Source organism: Girardinichthys multiradiatus, chromosome 22 (genome assembly GCF_021462225.1).
Source record: "Girardinichthys multiradiatus isolate DD_20200921_A chromosome 22, DD_fGirMul_XY1, whole genome shotgun sequence".
Lineage (NCBI taxonomy): Eukaryota > Metazoa > Chordata > Actinopteri > Cyprinodontiformes > Goodeidae > Girardinichthys > Girardinichthys multiradiatus.
In genome coordinates, this window is record NC_061814.1 from 9,277,392 (window position 1) to 9,293,506 (window position 16,115).

At 38.3% G+C, this 16,115-nt stretch overlaps 1 protein-coding gene across 3 annotated transcripts in view; it reads right to left on the reverse strand.

The window, feature by feature from the left end:
• LOC124859164 (attractin-like protein 1) overlaps positions 1-16,115 on the reverse strand; it is a 482,005-nt gene that overhangs the window by 342,825 nt on the left and 123,065 nt on the right. For all 3 annotated transcript variants that reach the window (XM_047351754.1, XM_047351757.1, XM_047351755.1), the window contains exons 16-18: positions 13,053-13,240; positions 8,370-8,583; positions 7,842-8,033 (exon numbers count right to left, since the gene is read on the reverse strand). In XM_047351754.1, coding sequence (XP_047207710.1) covers positions 7,842-8,033; positions 8,370-8,583; positions 13,053-13,240 — 594 coding nt within the window. The remainder of the gene's footprint in view (positions 1-7,841; positions 8,034-8,369; positions 8,584-13,052; positions 13,241-16,115) is intronic.

Genomic DNA, 16,115 nt, shown 5'->3' on the forward strand with positions numbered 1-16,115 from the left:
CAATTTACTGGTCGGTCTACGTTCCTACCCTCACTTATGGCCATGAACTTTGGGTCATGACCGAAAGAACGAGATCCCGGATACAAGTGGCTGAAATGAGCTTCCTCCGTAGGGTGGCCGGGCACTCCCTTAGAGATAGGGTGAGGAGCTCGGCCATCCGGGAGGGGCTCGGAGTAGAGCCGCTGCTCCTCCACATCGAGAGGAGCCAGTTGAGGTGGCTCGGGCATGGGAACGCCTTGGGCTCCCCCTGGAGGAACTGGAGGAGGTGTCTGGAGAGAGGGACGTCTGGGCGTCTCTGTTGAGTCTGCTGCCCCGCGACCCGGTCCCGGATAAAGTGGAAGACGACGAGTACGAGTACGAGATAAATATGTTGATTATTGGCGTGAGAATTCAACCTTTTGCTATTAAAGATTTATTTACAGAAGTGAAGCGTTTTCTCAAAAGATAAAAAAAAAAGATTTTTCTTAATTTTTCTAATTTTAATAGACTTCACTTCTGCACGCACACACTTCAAAGAGAGGTTTGATTTATTCTGCCCTGGTCTCATCAGTAGCTTTGTTGTTACTCAGTGGGATTATGAGACAGTGCTGAAAACCTATTAGATAATAATATTCCTATGCTAAACAAATGTAATAATTATTGAATAATTTATAAAAGTAAGAAAAAGCATTCTAAAAGTTGATGTGTCTTTACATATTCTTTACATTGTCTGAGGATTTGCAAAGAGGGTCCCCAGCCAGAAGCCAATTCTGTTTGGGGGGCCACGGCATGGAAAAGTTTGGGAACTCCTGCCTTACAATTTTGTTTGTTAGTTTTTTTTTGTTTGTTTGTTTTAAATGCTATGTTCAGGGTGTACCCCGCCTCTCGCCCATAGACTTTGCCCTGCGATGGACTGGCGACCTGTTCAGGGTGTACTCCGCCTCTCGCCCATAGACTTCTGGAGATAGGCACCAGCTCCCCCGTGACCCACTATGGAATAAGCGGTAGAAAATGACTGACTGACTGACTGACTGTTTTAAATGCTGTCCTTGGGTTTAGTTTAACTTTATATTCACATTTCCAGTTTCTTCGTAGCCCCTTTGAAAATTGATATCTGTAATTAAGGAAAGTATTTCACCTGATAAATATTATTAACTTAAGTATTTTACTTCCTTTGCCTTTATTAAATGATATGAAGCAGTTGTTCGAGAATTCCTTTCAATGTCTTGATGTATTGCCCTAATTTTTCAACATTGCTCATGGTGCCATCTATTTTGTGAAGTTCACCAGTCCTTCCTAACGCAAGCTCTCCCACGACATGATGCTGACTCCCCTGTTACACGGTTAGAATGGTGCTCTCAAACTTTCAAGCTTCCTTCTTTTTTCTGCCAAATGTTATGATGGTCATTATGGACAAACACTTCAATTTTAATTTAATAAGACTACAGGACATGTCCCCAAAAAGAAGCTATTTGTCCATGAATGCATTTGCAAACTGTAATTCAGTTTTGTAAGTTGCTTTATGTTGCCAAGTAATGGCTTCTTCCTCTCTGAGTGGCCTTTCAGCCCATGTCAAGAGGGCACTCTCTTACAAATTTTACCCAACATTTTCATAAGGTCTTTTGCTTTTATTCTGGTGTTAATATGCACAATAGCATGTTCTCTGGGGCACATTATGATGGCTGGACATTTCCATAGGGTTTGGAATAATTGCTTGAATCGATGAGCATGGTTAAGTAATCTAGAAATTGTACCTGTTAAGGATAAACTAGACTTGTGGAGGTTTGCAATTCTAATCCTGATATTTTACCTGATTTCCTTTGATTTTTCCATATTGAAACACAAAGAACCAACATGTTTGAGGTGTTGCCTGCAAAGAGATGCACAGGTATGCTTCTATTTAACTCAGAAGCTCACAATGTCAGAAATAATCATCTGCCCTTTCTCAAATAGTTTAAGAGTGGCAATGTTAGTGTATGCAAACATCTGAATTCAATGCCAGTTAAAAAAATCATTATTTTGACATTTACAAAATAGAAATTATTGAGAATAATTTCGGAAATTTAGGCAATCCTACCAGACCTAAAACTTGTTCAGTCAAATTTACAGTCAGGCTGTGGCAAAAAGGTCATGTCTAATTTTATACAATATATATTATCTGGCTTTACCTGTATGTCCTATAACTGTGGTGAATATTTGAACAGTAATGGAATCCAGTGGAGACTACCACATCAATGAGCCAGTCCAACAGTTGTTTACTATTTAGACTAACTAAGAAGACTACCAACCAAGGAGTTGCAATGATTTTTAAGCCAAGTCCTCCTGGAACTCCTCTTATATTTTTCACAAGAAATTATTTGTTAAAATACGTTAGAGATTCAGAATTTACTCTGGAAGAATCCACACCTTGATGTTAAGTCGCAGTGTTACAACTGTGATAAAAGACATTGTATTGGTGTTTCTCTTGTTTGGTGAGTGTGATTTGTTATTCTCACACTCAGACCAGATGATGCTTATGTTTCTGGATACAATATTGGTCTTGCTCCTGAAAGCAATAGCTCTATTTTCTCTCGGGCAGTTTTCCCAAGATATGTGAGCGGTTTTGATTTGTCTGTTTTGTGTGTCTTTGCTTAATAGTCTGTGTGTGTGTGTGTGTGTGTTTGTGTGTGTGTGTGTGTGTGTGTGTGTGTGCGTGTGTGCGTGTGTGTGTGTGTGTGTGTGTGTATGAGAGATGATATAAGATAAAATCAGATGTATGCTTTCCATGGATGCCAAAAATGAGACCCGACATTATCAGATCTCTATGTTGCATGGAGATGATTGTGCTGAGGGAAATTGGTCATAAAAGACGGATTGACCCTTTTTGTTTAAAACACATATTTCACTTCCTGGAAATATTTCATACATGTGGTGTCTGGTGATTACTAATGCCCTGGTTTAAGTGACCTGTAAGGCCACTAGAAAGAATGAATAAATCAAAATTGTGCAACTTACCAGTAAAGCATGCCTTGGTGTTAAAGCAGTTAAAACTGGAGGTACCCGGCCCAATGTCAGTAGTTGAAGGAACTCTAAATGGGTTTAATTCTCAGTGAAGTAAGGATGTGTGCTTACTTAATTGTTTACCTTTTACCTTCTAGCGGCACTCAGATTCTGGTTGGATAAGGTTCAATATGACCTAAGTTGAGGTTTTCTCTGAGGGGAAAGGAAACATTGAGGGCAGGTTCAACACGAGCTTCTTATGCTTCACAAAGCTAAAGCGAAAAATATTAATGCTAAAGCGTTCATGTTCGGGTCTCGGTTGATAAAGTGATGAGTGATTATGCTGTCTGATCTAACTTGATTTAGTCTGAATGTGTAATCCTCCTTCATATTAAGTGTCACATCCCTAGAAGCTCAAACCCAGGAGGCATCAGTCTTCAGCACAACAATATTAATAACACTAGAACTAACAAGTCTTTTTTTAAGACTATCACATCCCAGCTGAAAACTCAATCATTTGTCTGTCTTCCACCTGTCACTGACTGATAAGAAAATATTACAAGGTGGTTGCTTTGTTGGTATAATTTATTGATACATCTGTAAGAGATATTCTTTGTTGTTTTTAGGACAAACCCTATTTTTTAGCCTCTTAACACTGAGTTTAGTCTTTTGCACCGTAACACAATAAACAGGCTAAATCAATGGATCAAAGAGCAAGAACCATTTGGTAGATAGCTCCAAAATATTTTTACAGTTTGTCATGTTGCAACTACAAACATCAGCATTTTTTATTTTGGGAATTTGTGTCACATACCACACAATGTGGTATGTGATGCGCATTGCTGGTTAGAGTTGATGGGAAGATGGATAAAGCTAAATACAGAGCAATCCTATATGAAAACCTGCTGGATAGAAGCAGCAGAAGACGTCCAGACTGGGTCAGAGGTTTCACATTACAGCAGGAGAACTACTCTGAACATACAGCCATACTGGCTCAGGGTATTCTACAATAGAACGGTTTACATCAAAGCAAATTCAAGTGCTAGAATGGCCCAGTTAAAATCTATACCTACATCCAATTTAGAATCTGTGGCAAGAATTGAAAATAGATTTTCACAGATGCTTTCAAGCCAATCTGACTGGGCCTGAGCTATTTTGCAAACCAGAACAGGAACAAAATCTGAGTCTCTAGGTGTGCAAAGCTAGTAAAGACGTATCAAACAAGTTCTGCAGCTGTAATTGAAATGGAATGTGGTTCTACAATGTATTGACCCAGGGCGTCTAACACAAATTTGCAATGCACCTTTTAGAGTTGAGAAAAACTTGTATCTTTTAACTTTTAACTTCACAATGAGGCAGTACTTTGTGCTGGTCTAACATCCCAATAAAATATACTAACGTTTGTGGTTGTAAAGTGACAAAATGTAAAAAAAACTTCAAGGGGTATGAACACTTTTGTAAAGCACTGTACAATTTATGCTGAAAATCTTTTTGGATATAAATTATGGCATGTAAATCACAGCACAATTTATTTAACCTCAGAGTCAGGCACATGCTGCAGAAACCTAGCTCCCCAACATCCAATGGAAGGCTGAGATGCAGCAAACCCAGAGAAGTCAGTGACCACTATGCACCTAGTTTTAATTCAACTGGAACATGCTCTATCTCAAACAGTTTTTCGTGAAATTCTGTTCGACCTAAATGCAGCAATTAGGCATAGCACTTATTTGTTCCATATTTAAGCTCTGACACTGTACATATTTTAAACATTTTCTTTGGCACAGAGACATATTTATAACATTTGTGAAGACTGAATAAATTTGAAAAAGGAGAACATCCATAATACCTTAGATCAGGAAATCTCAATCTTCTCAATGTGTTTTGAACAAAAAATACATAATGTCTGAACCATGCTATGAAAAACAAACCTGCGTGCTCTAGCAAATGTGTGACTGAAGATGTAAGAACCACTAATGTGATAGGCACCTATCACATTAGGTGCCTATCACATTAGGTGCCAGATCCAGAAATGTCTGGATCTGATGCAGAATTGTCTGAAAATTGGTCGGCACATTGGCAAAAGGCTTCTGCTTATGCTGCTGCCACCTTTGGTATTGCAGTATAACACAAATATAGTCATTTACATGTTGCTGAAATCTGAACAATTTTTTACTTTGAGTTTACCAAAATGATGTATGCTCTTTTTCCCAAATTACATTTTTATCAATAAATCAATTTAACAACTGCATTTAAGCGAGGGTCATCAAGAGGTATCCTTAATATTTAACATAAATTTGGCATAACCTAAAGCCAAATAATTACAAGTACAGGAGCAGAGGCTGTGTCCAGAAATGGGAAAGTTTAGGAGGAAATAAGCCAGGAGGAAATGTGGTGCATGTGGAAAATCAATACTGTCATGTCAACTGGGACAGGAGTGAATCAGACAGGTTTCTAAAACATCCAAATTGTTGGACCTGAAAATAATTATTTTATTATGCAAAGATAAGAAATGGGTTGGTAACCACCAGCCAGCATGAAAGTTTGGAACTACACACAAACCCTGCAGCCATTAAAATCTGACAGATAAATTATTCAATTAAAATCTTCAGACAAATGTGGAACATATTGTTTCCAATAGAAAAGCTAATAAACAGGACATTAATATTCTATAAAACAAAAAGCTGAAACAGAAGATTATAAAACAATAGACTTTAAATGAGTAACAATGTCCTATCTGAGGTATTAAATGAAACTTTGTCATATTTTATGCAAAGCAATGCATTCTGAGCGACAAAGGTAAAAACGTAGCAGAACAATAGCCTCCTACACACCTCATGTCACCGAACAACAGATAAATAGGGAAGAAGGGAAGGAGATGATGAAGGAGTGAAGGAAAAACCAAAGAAGGGAAAACAATCATGGCTTCAAACTGCAGACTGGAGAGCTGTCTACACTCAACTCCAGGCAAGATAGAAAGAACATACATTATCAACAAAAGACAAAACAAATGACTTTGAAGCTGTGTCTTTAAATTCAGAAACAAGAACATTTTCCTGCAGTGCCTGTTTGTCTACAAAAGTGATAGAATAACAATAAAACGTTTTGTTTCAGGAGAATACTTTGAGAGTTTTTATACCAAAACCTTATTGATCTGTAGAACAATGGTACAGTTTTTAGAAAACTGTTCATTCGTTTTTTATGTTGTATTATATTATGCAAAAATAGGTACACTCAGAAAATAAAATTATATTTGAAAACTTTGTAAAACAGAAAAAACTGTTATTTGTTTGCAGCCACTGAAAAAATATCAATGAAATCCAGGAACTTATTGGACTCAGCAGTAGTAATGGGACTTAAGAGCCGTTTAAATGATTTATTTTTGAAAATGTACATATTTCAAAAAACGAGCAATTTAACCGCTTTGCATAATGTTAAATATATTAATTTTAGGAAACCTGGCATGTGTGGGTGACATTTACAACTAAAGCTAAATCATCTGTATTAGGGAATTTTAATATTATTATTTAAAAGGTGCAAAATATAAAACGTGTATATATTTACCTTAAACTTAAGTATAAAAAATCAAAAAATAAATGTCAAATACCTATGTAGTTCTTTACTACAAGTGTCGTGTGCATTAATAGCATTTCAATGGTATAAGTAATATAGAAACAAAACAAAAAAATCAACATAAAATTTAAGAGAAAAAAGTGCACCAAAATTACTTTGGCAGAAACAAAAATCTGCACCATTAAACGGAAGTATTAAGGCAACACACTAAATGTGAAAAAACTTAACCAGAAAAATTAACCGAATAAAGTGTGCAGACTTTTGGTTGCGCCACTCATTGTTTCGTCCTCGATCAACGAGCACAGTGACCGTCCTCCTCTCTCCCACTACATGCAGCCTGCGTCTGCATCGCAGCCAGGTTGCACACAGCACCACACACCCTGCCACCATGACAAGTGACGAAAACAAACATTGAGCAATGAGCATGCGCGCTGTATGCTCATACCTACCGCCCCTTTCGGATTTTGTGTTTAATTTCCTAAGTGGCATAACATACAGTATAAATTAAAATGAATATATAATATATATATAATACATAAATTAAATTGAAACAATAGCATCATAAGCAAGCAAAGTAGTAAAAAACAAAGAACGGCTCTCACTAACAAAACTCGAGTCCTTTCGTTCAAGGTAGGGAGCTGTTCAAAAGAATCGATTCGCTTGTGAACATCACATCACTACTGAGCAGTACACCAAATAACAATCTAAGGCCAAGACAGCTACAGTGAAAGCGAAGAGTAGTTCATATTGTGCCACGGCTGTCAGAATACAAGAATTTTCTCCCATGTGGTTACAGGAGGTGTGGCCCAGCCTCCAGGATGGAATGTGTTTTATGGTGTGTGAGTGTGTGTGTGAGGCTAAGGATAAGCTCACTATTGTCTATAATCACTGTCCACGTATTGTACTGAGGCAAAAACAGTTGTTGGAAGTGATGTTTTCAAATCAAACCATTCATCTACATTTGCGCTTAAGTAAAAATCTACTTCTAATTTATTTTAGATTATAGCAAAAGTATTCTTTATAGTAATCAGCAGAACAAAACACTTTGACCAACTGAAAGAAAACTACCAGAAGGAAGAACTTCAAACAAGTTGAGACCGGTATAGGTAAGGGGTAAAGGAGCAGAAGACTCATGCATTTATCATTTGGTGAGTTTCATGGATGCTCGACAGCTTAATACAGCTTAATAGTTTATTTATGTTAATACTCCACCCACTCAGAATTTAGATGTAAACAATACAACATTGAAGCTGAAATTACTGGGTTTTATTTTTATTCCGGAGTACATAAAGTTAAACTTTGTAAAATCTTACCGGAACAATCCTGGGTCTGCCACTCCATACACTGACCGTACGGAAAAGAGATGACGTACGCTGGAGAGTCTACGCAGCGCTGGGTGCTTCCACACCACATGCACTCCATGGCTTGGCTGCTGCAGTTGGCACAGCTGGTCCGCAGAGCACAGGGCATCTTACAGGGACGAGCATTTTGACTCTGTGGACTCCCTGAGAAGCGAACGAAAGGACAGACATGGACAAAGACAGAATAATTATGAGTTTGGATAAAAAACCTTTAAAGAAACTTTCAAAACTGCAACAGAAAGCAGCTTTTAAAGACACGTGATGAAACAAATGATCAGTTTTCTGCTAATGCTTATTAAATCACACTCTGAAGTCATTATTAAGTTGGCACATGGGTAGATAATTAAAATGTGTCATCTATTTAATCCCTTCTTCGTTTATCAGAAAAAAACCCTCACAAAGTCTCATCCTGTGATCTGCCCCAGTTCTTCCACCCCCCCCAAACCCCTCCCGTCTCGTCTCGTTCAATCCTCTCCTCACCAGCAGCTTTTTCACAGATCAGGCCATCAGCGGTGGCGGTGCAGGGGTTGGCTTTAAGTCCGGACGTCTCCGCTCTATGCAAGTAGGCGCAAAAGCCTGAGTCACTGGGCTCTCCGGGCAACCATCGCAGAGTGGTGTTGGTAAATGGGGATGTATCCTCCCAGCCCCAGTAGGATACATTGATTTTCCTCAGGCCCACCCACGGAGATAACCTCTGTGGACACAGAGAGAAACAGATTTGTATTATTCCTCTGCAGGTTCTGTTAGTCTGTTTAAAATTACTCTCGCGTTTAAAGAAGACAGATATTGGTTCGCTGTTTGGGCAAAAGCAACAGTAAATACCAGCTTCTAACACACGTGCATTAGAAAAAACATTTAAACGCGCAACAGTATGTGGGATTGTCTGCAGCATTTTCTCAGCAGAATTCGTGCAGTCACATTTCAAGTAAAGTTATAAAAGGAACTACCTGTTCCTCTTGTGTCCCATTCTCTATCTTTATTGTCTACTAAATTATTTACCTTACAACAGCAGTGAAAAACAGTGATTAGTCTAAATGAGTTCTTGTGGCAGTAAAATATGGAGAGAATTCCATTTCAGGCTTAAGAAAACAAAGCCCAGCAATCAATAAAAGCTAAAAATAATCAGAACTTACAATTTTCAAGACAGGATGGAAAAAGGAATTAACATCAACAATAATTAGGTAAATGCACCGATTAAAGCTGCAGGTATAGAATCTAAATAAGCTTTATGGGAAGAAGAGATAAACTGAGCTTCAATAAACCGAAAAAGTGAGTTTCCTGTGTCATTAACTTTACTTTTATAAACAAAAGAAATGTAATATGGAACTCCTCTTCTTTGCAGTTCACATTTACAGAGAGGCCAGCCATAGTAACATAGGGCAAAAAACAAAAATACAATAATATTGGAACCACTGTAACAAAAGCAAGGGCTGCTTCACAAGTGAACTACAGTCTCAAGCACTTACAGGACCACTAAGTCCACTTGAACTTTGCCAGAAGGTGGCAAATTTGGAAAAACCAAACATCGGTAGGAAGACATGACTGTATTATGATTGGTAGTATCACCATAGTAACCACAGGCTGTTTCACAATCTGTAGAATTTCCCAGTAATTATGGCAAGTTTCTGTACCTCAACCATTAGTTGTAAATTACTTCAAGAATGGAAACATTAATAATATCTTATCTGCAACATGAGAGGATGTTGTTCCTGTAAGATTTGCTTGCATAGAGCACAGCGCACTGCTGAACATGCCATTTTTTGCAATAATTTTATCCTAACGAAGCACATTGTGGACATATCTAGGTGAGAGCACTCAGGAGAAACCATGCAGAAGAATAAAATAAGTCTTTGTTACTAATTACACAGAAACTTTAAAGCCTGAAGTTGTTTTTTGAGTTTTGTAGGTTTTTTTTGTGTTGATGAGCACAGATTCTTCGTTACTCCTCGATCATTGTTTTGCTGAAATCCGATGAATGCATCACAAGCTGATAGTAGTCGCGGAACTAAAAGTTGCTATAAATGACACATGGAGCTTGAAGCACTGCTGGACCTTGAAGCACTGCTGGACCTGGGTTATTTCCTGGGCATGAGGCCAGCATGACCAGTCCTCCTTTAAACACTCTGATGACCTAGTGAACCAAACATAAGCTACTATTGCCCCCACCAAGCTTCTCCACACTCAAGACCCAAATATGCCGACACCACCATGATGAACCACCACAATCTCAACCCATAGGTTCAAAATGGTCAGGATACTCTCTGATTCCATCCGACCTAATGTGGTGCACACTCATTCCTTGCTGCACCCCAGAAGACCTCTACGAGAACCTGCAGAGATCATCCTTATTTGATTGCTTGATGTTGTGGTACAGTCTTAGCCTGGTTTGAGGAGGTCCAAAGACCCAATATTATTTCACATGAACACTGATTATAAAGACAATCTTCTGCAAAAGACATTACAAAAGTAAAAACTGATTCAAGATGTTCAAATGTTCAAAGGAGTCTGGGAATCTGCAACAGCTGACAGAACCCGAGTTCAATGAACACTTTATTACTGTGATTTGGCCAGGAACGATTAGGGAATCTATCCCCACAGCTGTGACTTATTACATAAAACACTTCTAGTTCAGAGAAAGACTGTGAAACTGCTGCCCTACAGTAAGCTTGAAATCAAACATTTAGAATTTGAAGAAGAAGAAATGTTATCTTCAGTGGTTGTTACAGGAATAATCAAAATCAGAAGGACTGTATGCAGCAAAACATGTACCTAAATTTTCATTTCTATCATAAACATTACAAGAGCAAAGCATATTAAAACATTCCCATCCAAGCTGCCAGTTGTTTTCTCAGACATCTGGACTTAGTGAATTCAAAAGGAGCAATGCTCCTGGAGGCTGGGGATTAAAAAAAGTTTCTTGTCTCCTCAGCAAAGTTTAAGACAGAAATATGACACTGAAAAAAATTTACCTCTCCTATTCTCAGAAGTAGGAAGCCAGGGAAATTGCGTTCAAACATTTAAATATTTTAACATGATCTATTATTCGTCCAGTAAAGCCAGTAATGATGATTTATGTGAGACAGAAAAACAATCCAACCAGACTGGTTTATTATTTATCGGTTTCTGCTAAATTATCATTTTAAAGATGTGTTTTTATCATAGCTGGACTAAAACGTCCTTGGCATCTAATTATAAATATTACAAATTTATGGTGCTAAGGTAACAGGCTGTATAGCTGTTAATAATGAATCAAATAGTAGGGCGTACACTATATTTCAGAATGAGCTCCAAGGTACATAATTACAATGATAATAATTTATTTGTATAGCCCTTTACCATAACCACTAGGTTAACCAAGGTGCTTTACAGTGACTAAAATAAAATAAAACACACAAAACACAATCAATAAAACAGCGTTAGAGTGAAAAAAAATTTGAAACATAAGAAACAAAAAATAGATGTAAAAAGTGTCACACTAATAAGTATTAAAAGCCATCTTAAGTCTCGACTTGAAGAGGCCCAGTTCAGAGATTAGTCCTAATTCGGCCAGAAGTTTATTCCAAAGTCTAGGAGCTGCCACAGAAAAGGCTCCATTTAGACCTGGGCTCTTCCAACAGGTGCTAATTGAGGCCCTTAAGACTCGGCCATGCACACGAACAGTTAAAAGATTACAAAAATACAATTGAGCCAAACCATTTAGAACTTTAAAAACAAGACTTATGGGGAGGCAGTGAAGAGATTTAAGTATCGGTGTGAAATCAGACCTGTTCACATGAATCAAATACTTCATTTCAACAATTAATTAAATTTATTAATATGTAAGGATTATGATTATTGATAAATTATATTTTATCTAGAATTATAATAAAAATTTCTTAACCAAAAATCATTACCCACAAATAGAATAGAAAATAGAAAGAAAATATATGCGCATTGAGTGTCTATAAAGGTCAAACCAGCAGTTTTATGGACAAAATTTGCCATTTGGGTTAACTTGGAAAGTGGAGCCCTCCTGGTGTGCTGATGTCTCGATTGTGGCGATCAGTTGGTAGACGGTGGGCCGCGCCCTTAGCCACGAGCAGCTGATTGCCCCGAATGAACAGAGGGTCATAAAACTCTGAGGCGGAACTCAGTGGAAAAACTCCAGCAATAAAACTGGGACAAAGGAGTGGTCAGAAGAGGCCCAGACCGCAGTTGCTTTGAATGGAAAACTTTAAAAGTCCAACTTCTAACTTCTGGCTGATTTGGGATCAGACAGACAAGACACACACACCTTGCTGATCACATCCGCGCTCTGCGATTCAGCACACTTGCACAGCAAATCAAACACTCAGCATAAAACACTTCAAAGAGCATTGCATGCAACAAGTTAATACCTTGGATTCACCACTGGTGATACTAAATCACCTTAAATATGCCTCACGTTGCCCATACCTCTAAATGCACCTATCCCAGTTAATATAAAAAGAACCAAATTACTTTGACTTTGATTTCTTCTCCTCCAGTTGAGGATGTGTTCAGCGAGGTCTTCAATTGGTTATGAATCTTCTGACCTTCTAGTATCAGACAGATTTCCAGCTTTCAAGCTCTTCCGGGAATGGCCTTGTGGAGGAAAAGTTTGCCTGCGAGCTGTTGTCTCTCCAGATATGCGCCTCCGTTGCATCGTCCAGTAAGACATGCTGGAAATGGCAACTAAAGTTTATTTTCTGCTGGTTTTATAATCCCGGGTGATGTCAGAGCTGCGACATCTATTGAGCTGCGCATGTCGAACTACGCAGCCCAGCCAGTCTATTCCCTAAAAATGGATGACCCCAAAAAATAGTTGTTTCTCTTATTAACCCTGTATATACCAGCCTGGTGGAGTAGCCTTTTTAAACAAAGTTACTTAGGGAAAAATAGCTCCCAATGACATTATTTTCAGTGCCATTAAAATTTCTCCGATCACATTTGTTTCAGAAAAGGTAAAAACTAAAAAAAAAGACAGGAAAAATAAATACTGTCAACTAAAAAGTTCTAAATTATTTCATCATTTTAGAAACTATGAATAAAATACCATCTATATAAAAGCAAATAAAGTGTTTCCTGAGATGAAATCCGGTGTCAAGAAACCGGGCTTACAAATAAAATGTATGTGCATCATGTCATTTTAGGCACACCACCCACCTGATTTTCCAGCTGATCTTTTTGTAGCTCCTCCAGAATAAAACTGACTTGATTGTCTGTGAGCAGGGAGGCGATATTTCCTCCCAGGTTTTTGCAGTAGTGCTGGGCGTTGTCGTAGCTCTCTCTGCTGGAGTTGATCCTCAGACAGACCTCTCCGACATGGTACCAGCCGTCCCCGCACATCTGGCCTGCACACAGAAACAAAATCTGCTGTACTGCTTTTGCTCTTGAATCTGTGATCGTAATTGCTTTAGACAAACTACAGTTAAAACATTTATATATAGTAAAAATTTGTAAAGTGCTGACACAAGTTGAATTAGAGTCCCATCCAGGGATCCCATTTGCTGATATCTGGTGATAGCTGCTCAGATCTCCCCAGCTGTCTATGAGGGCAAAGCTGAAATACTTCACATTAACTTTTATGATGTTCAAAGTAAGGGACTATGTTTCTGCAGCAGGAGAACAACCTTTCATGTATTTCTGTTCGCACACAATCACCTGTAACTTCAAAATATGTTACGCAATGAATTATCTATTACTAGTGTTAATGTAGCGGTTCAGCTAACTACTGCAGGTGAAAACATTCTCAGCATTGTTAGAAATGAATTTATTGAAGACTGTAGCTGTATTTCTTAAGAATGACATATCTAAAGAAAAAAATTATATCGCTATTCACATTACAAGCGACACAGTGATAGCAGGACTAGTTTTTTAACCTCGTGTTGGAACAGCCAACCAAGGCACTTCGGAGAGGATGAATAAATGCCGAGTGTCTTTTAATGCAGTGAAATACAAATCTGGTTTGAACTGTATGTATTATTTAGATTAGCATGACAACATGCTGAGTGCGTTAGCATAAAAGTGTGCAAATAAGCAAAGAAGGATTGACGTTACTTTGTGTTCTAGAAGTAAATAGATTAACCTATAAAACACATGTATGATGTCATTGTTATGATGTCACTGTATCTGGATACAGGAGACTGAAAAAGCAAAGATGGCTTTCAATAAACCAGGATGAAAAGAAAGAAAACATCAAAATGGTTTCCATCACCAACCTTTCAAGCAACAGAGAAGAATGTCTCTGCCTTTCTTTTGTGTTTTTCAAACAAATAGTAAAAGGGCAATAACTGACCAAAAAAGGAGGAGAAAGATGGATGACTGGCAGAAAGAATAGCAGTACAAAAAAGAAGGTTTAGATAGGCTGGGTTATAGCTCAGAGCAAAGCAGAGATAAACACATCAGATTATTTCGAATATTTTTCACACAGTGTGTCTAAAGAAAAGGCCAGAGCTGCCAAGATGGTGGAGCTACCTCCAAATACCACCCAAAACTTTACCACTATTAGAAGCAAATACATCATCAGGTGGAATTGCAAGAGACATCAGAGCATCACTAATGGATTCACACACAAAAACATTTTCATTTAATTTGTGTAGTCAATGACCCATCAAGAGGTTTCATGCTAAATGATGCTATATGTTTTCAAATGCAAATTTCAGAGACAAGATGGCTATACAGAGGCTGTCCCAGATTCAGTGGTGCAAAAAAGACTAACTACTTTCTTTACGCAACAAAAAACTAATGTTAAGAAGCAGAAGGAACAAAAACTTTTAGGCCGTCATATATAACTGACCCTGACATCTGTGGATTTCTGAAACAAAACCAATCAAATAAATCAATCAATTAAATTTTATTTGTATAGCAATTTACAACAGTCACTACTGGGCCAAAGTGCTTTCCATTAGTGCAAGAACAAAAACATAAAAAGACCCCATTAAATTTTAACAGACCCAAGTGCCAAGAACTGAAATGTCCTTGGACTTTCGTTAATCTAAAAGATTACAGCGGCCGATTTATTTTGCATTTCTTCCAAAGTCCACGTTGAAGGTTTGATTGGAAAAACAGAAATTTTAAACATTACTTTAGCTGGACTGTTTCAGCCCTGATAGGGAGATAAAATGTTTACTTCATTCTTGGCCAAGTTAGAGCGGATTGATAGGGCCTCGACCAATGTAGCTTCACATAGTACAATGGGCGTTCTTTAGGTGGGAAAAACAGTTCCAAATGGAACAATGGTCTCCTATGAATTTCCAGACTGTTAATATCCACTAACAAAGTGTTCTATCTGTTTGACATGAACATTTTCATTTTAGGCTGTTTTGAACTGCTAGTCAGCTTTAAGACATAGTGATTTGACATCTTTCTACTAAAGGTAAGGGAACTATAACAGAAATTAACTTCACAGAACCTCCCTTCCAAAAATCAGAGCTAAGACCTTTTTCCCTAAAAAAATGTTCCTGAAGTTGAAATGCAGCTTTAAATTGCGGAAAAATAATATTTTACACCTATGAGCTAAGTACAGAACACGTTAGAAACCAGATTAATAACGGGGAGTGTAAAGTGGAAGCCTGAAAATATTTACACAAGGATTGATTAAATGATGTATCTGTCTCTGCCCTTGCTGTGTGTGTTTGTGCTGTTCCTGTTGTGTCTTGGTGCTAGTCAACTCTCTTTTGGGGTACAATCGCCAAACCCTGCTGGACCTTTGGCATTTTCCAGTGACTTTATAAATGCAATTTTTCCCGGAGAAAAAACGTCTCCATTTTCATCTGTGATTCCAGCTCACCTTTGCCGCACCTTGGCCCCAATCTCCCAACAAAACCGCTTCAGACACTGGTGCGAACGCAGCGGTCTCCTCGTGAAGTTTAGGGCCTATCTGGTGTGTTCTTCAGCAGCTTCTTGGAATGAGCATGGATTTAAGCCTCATTTCGCCTTTTTCTCTCTGGATCCTCGCGATGCCTGGTTGCTGTCCATTGTTGGCTTGGATGAGATGTTCTAACCTCACAGGACCTTCAATCCTCAGCTCCACCGTTGCGGGGTAACCCATTGCACCTGCAGCTGCTGGGCCGGGTCTCGCAGACCGCAACGGACATAGATGCGCCAATCTCTGCCAGGTTTGGATTCGTTAACGCCAGATCACTGACAAATAAAACTTTTATCTTGACTTATTCATGCTTCATTGTAGGTGATTTTAATATTCATGTGTGCTGTCCTGATAAGCCA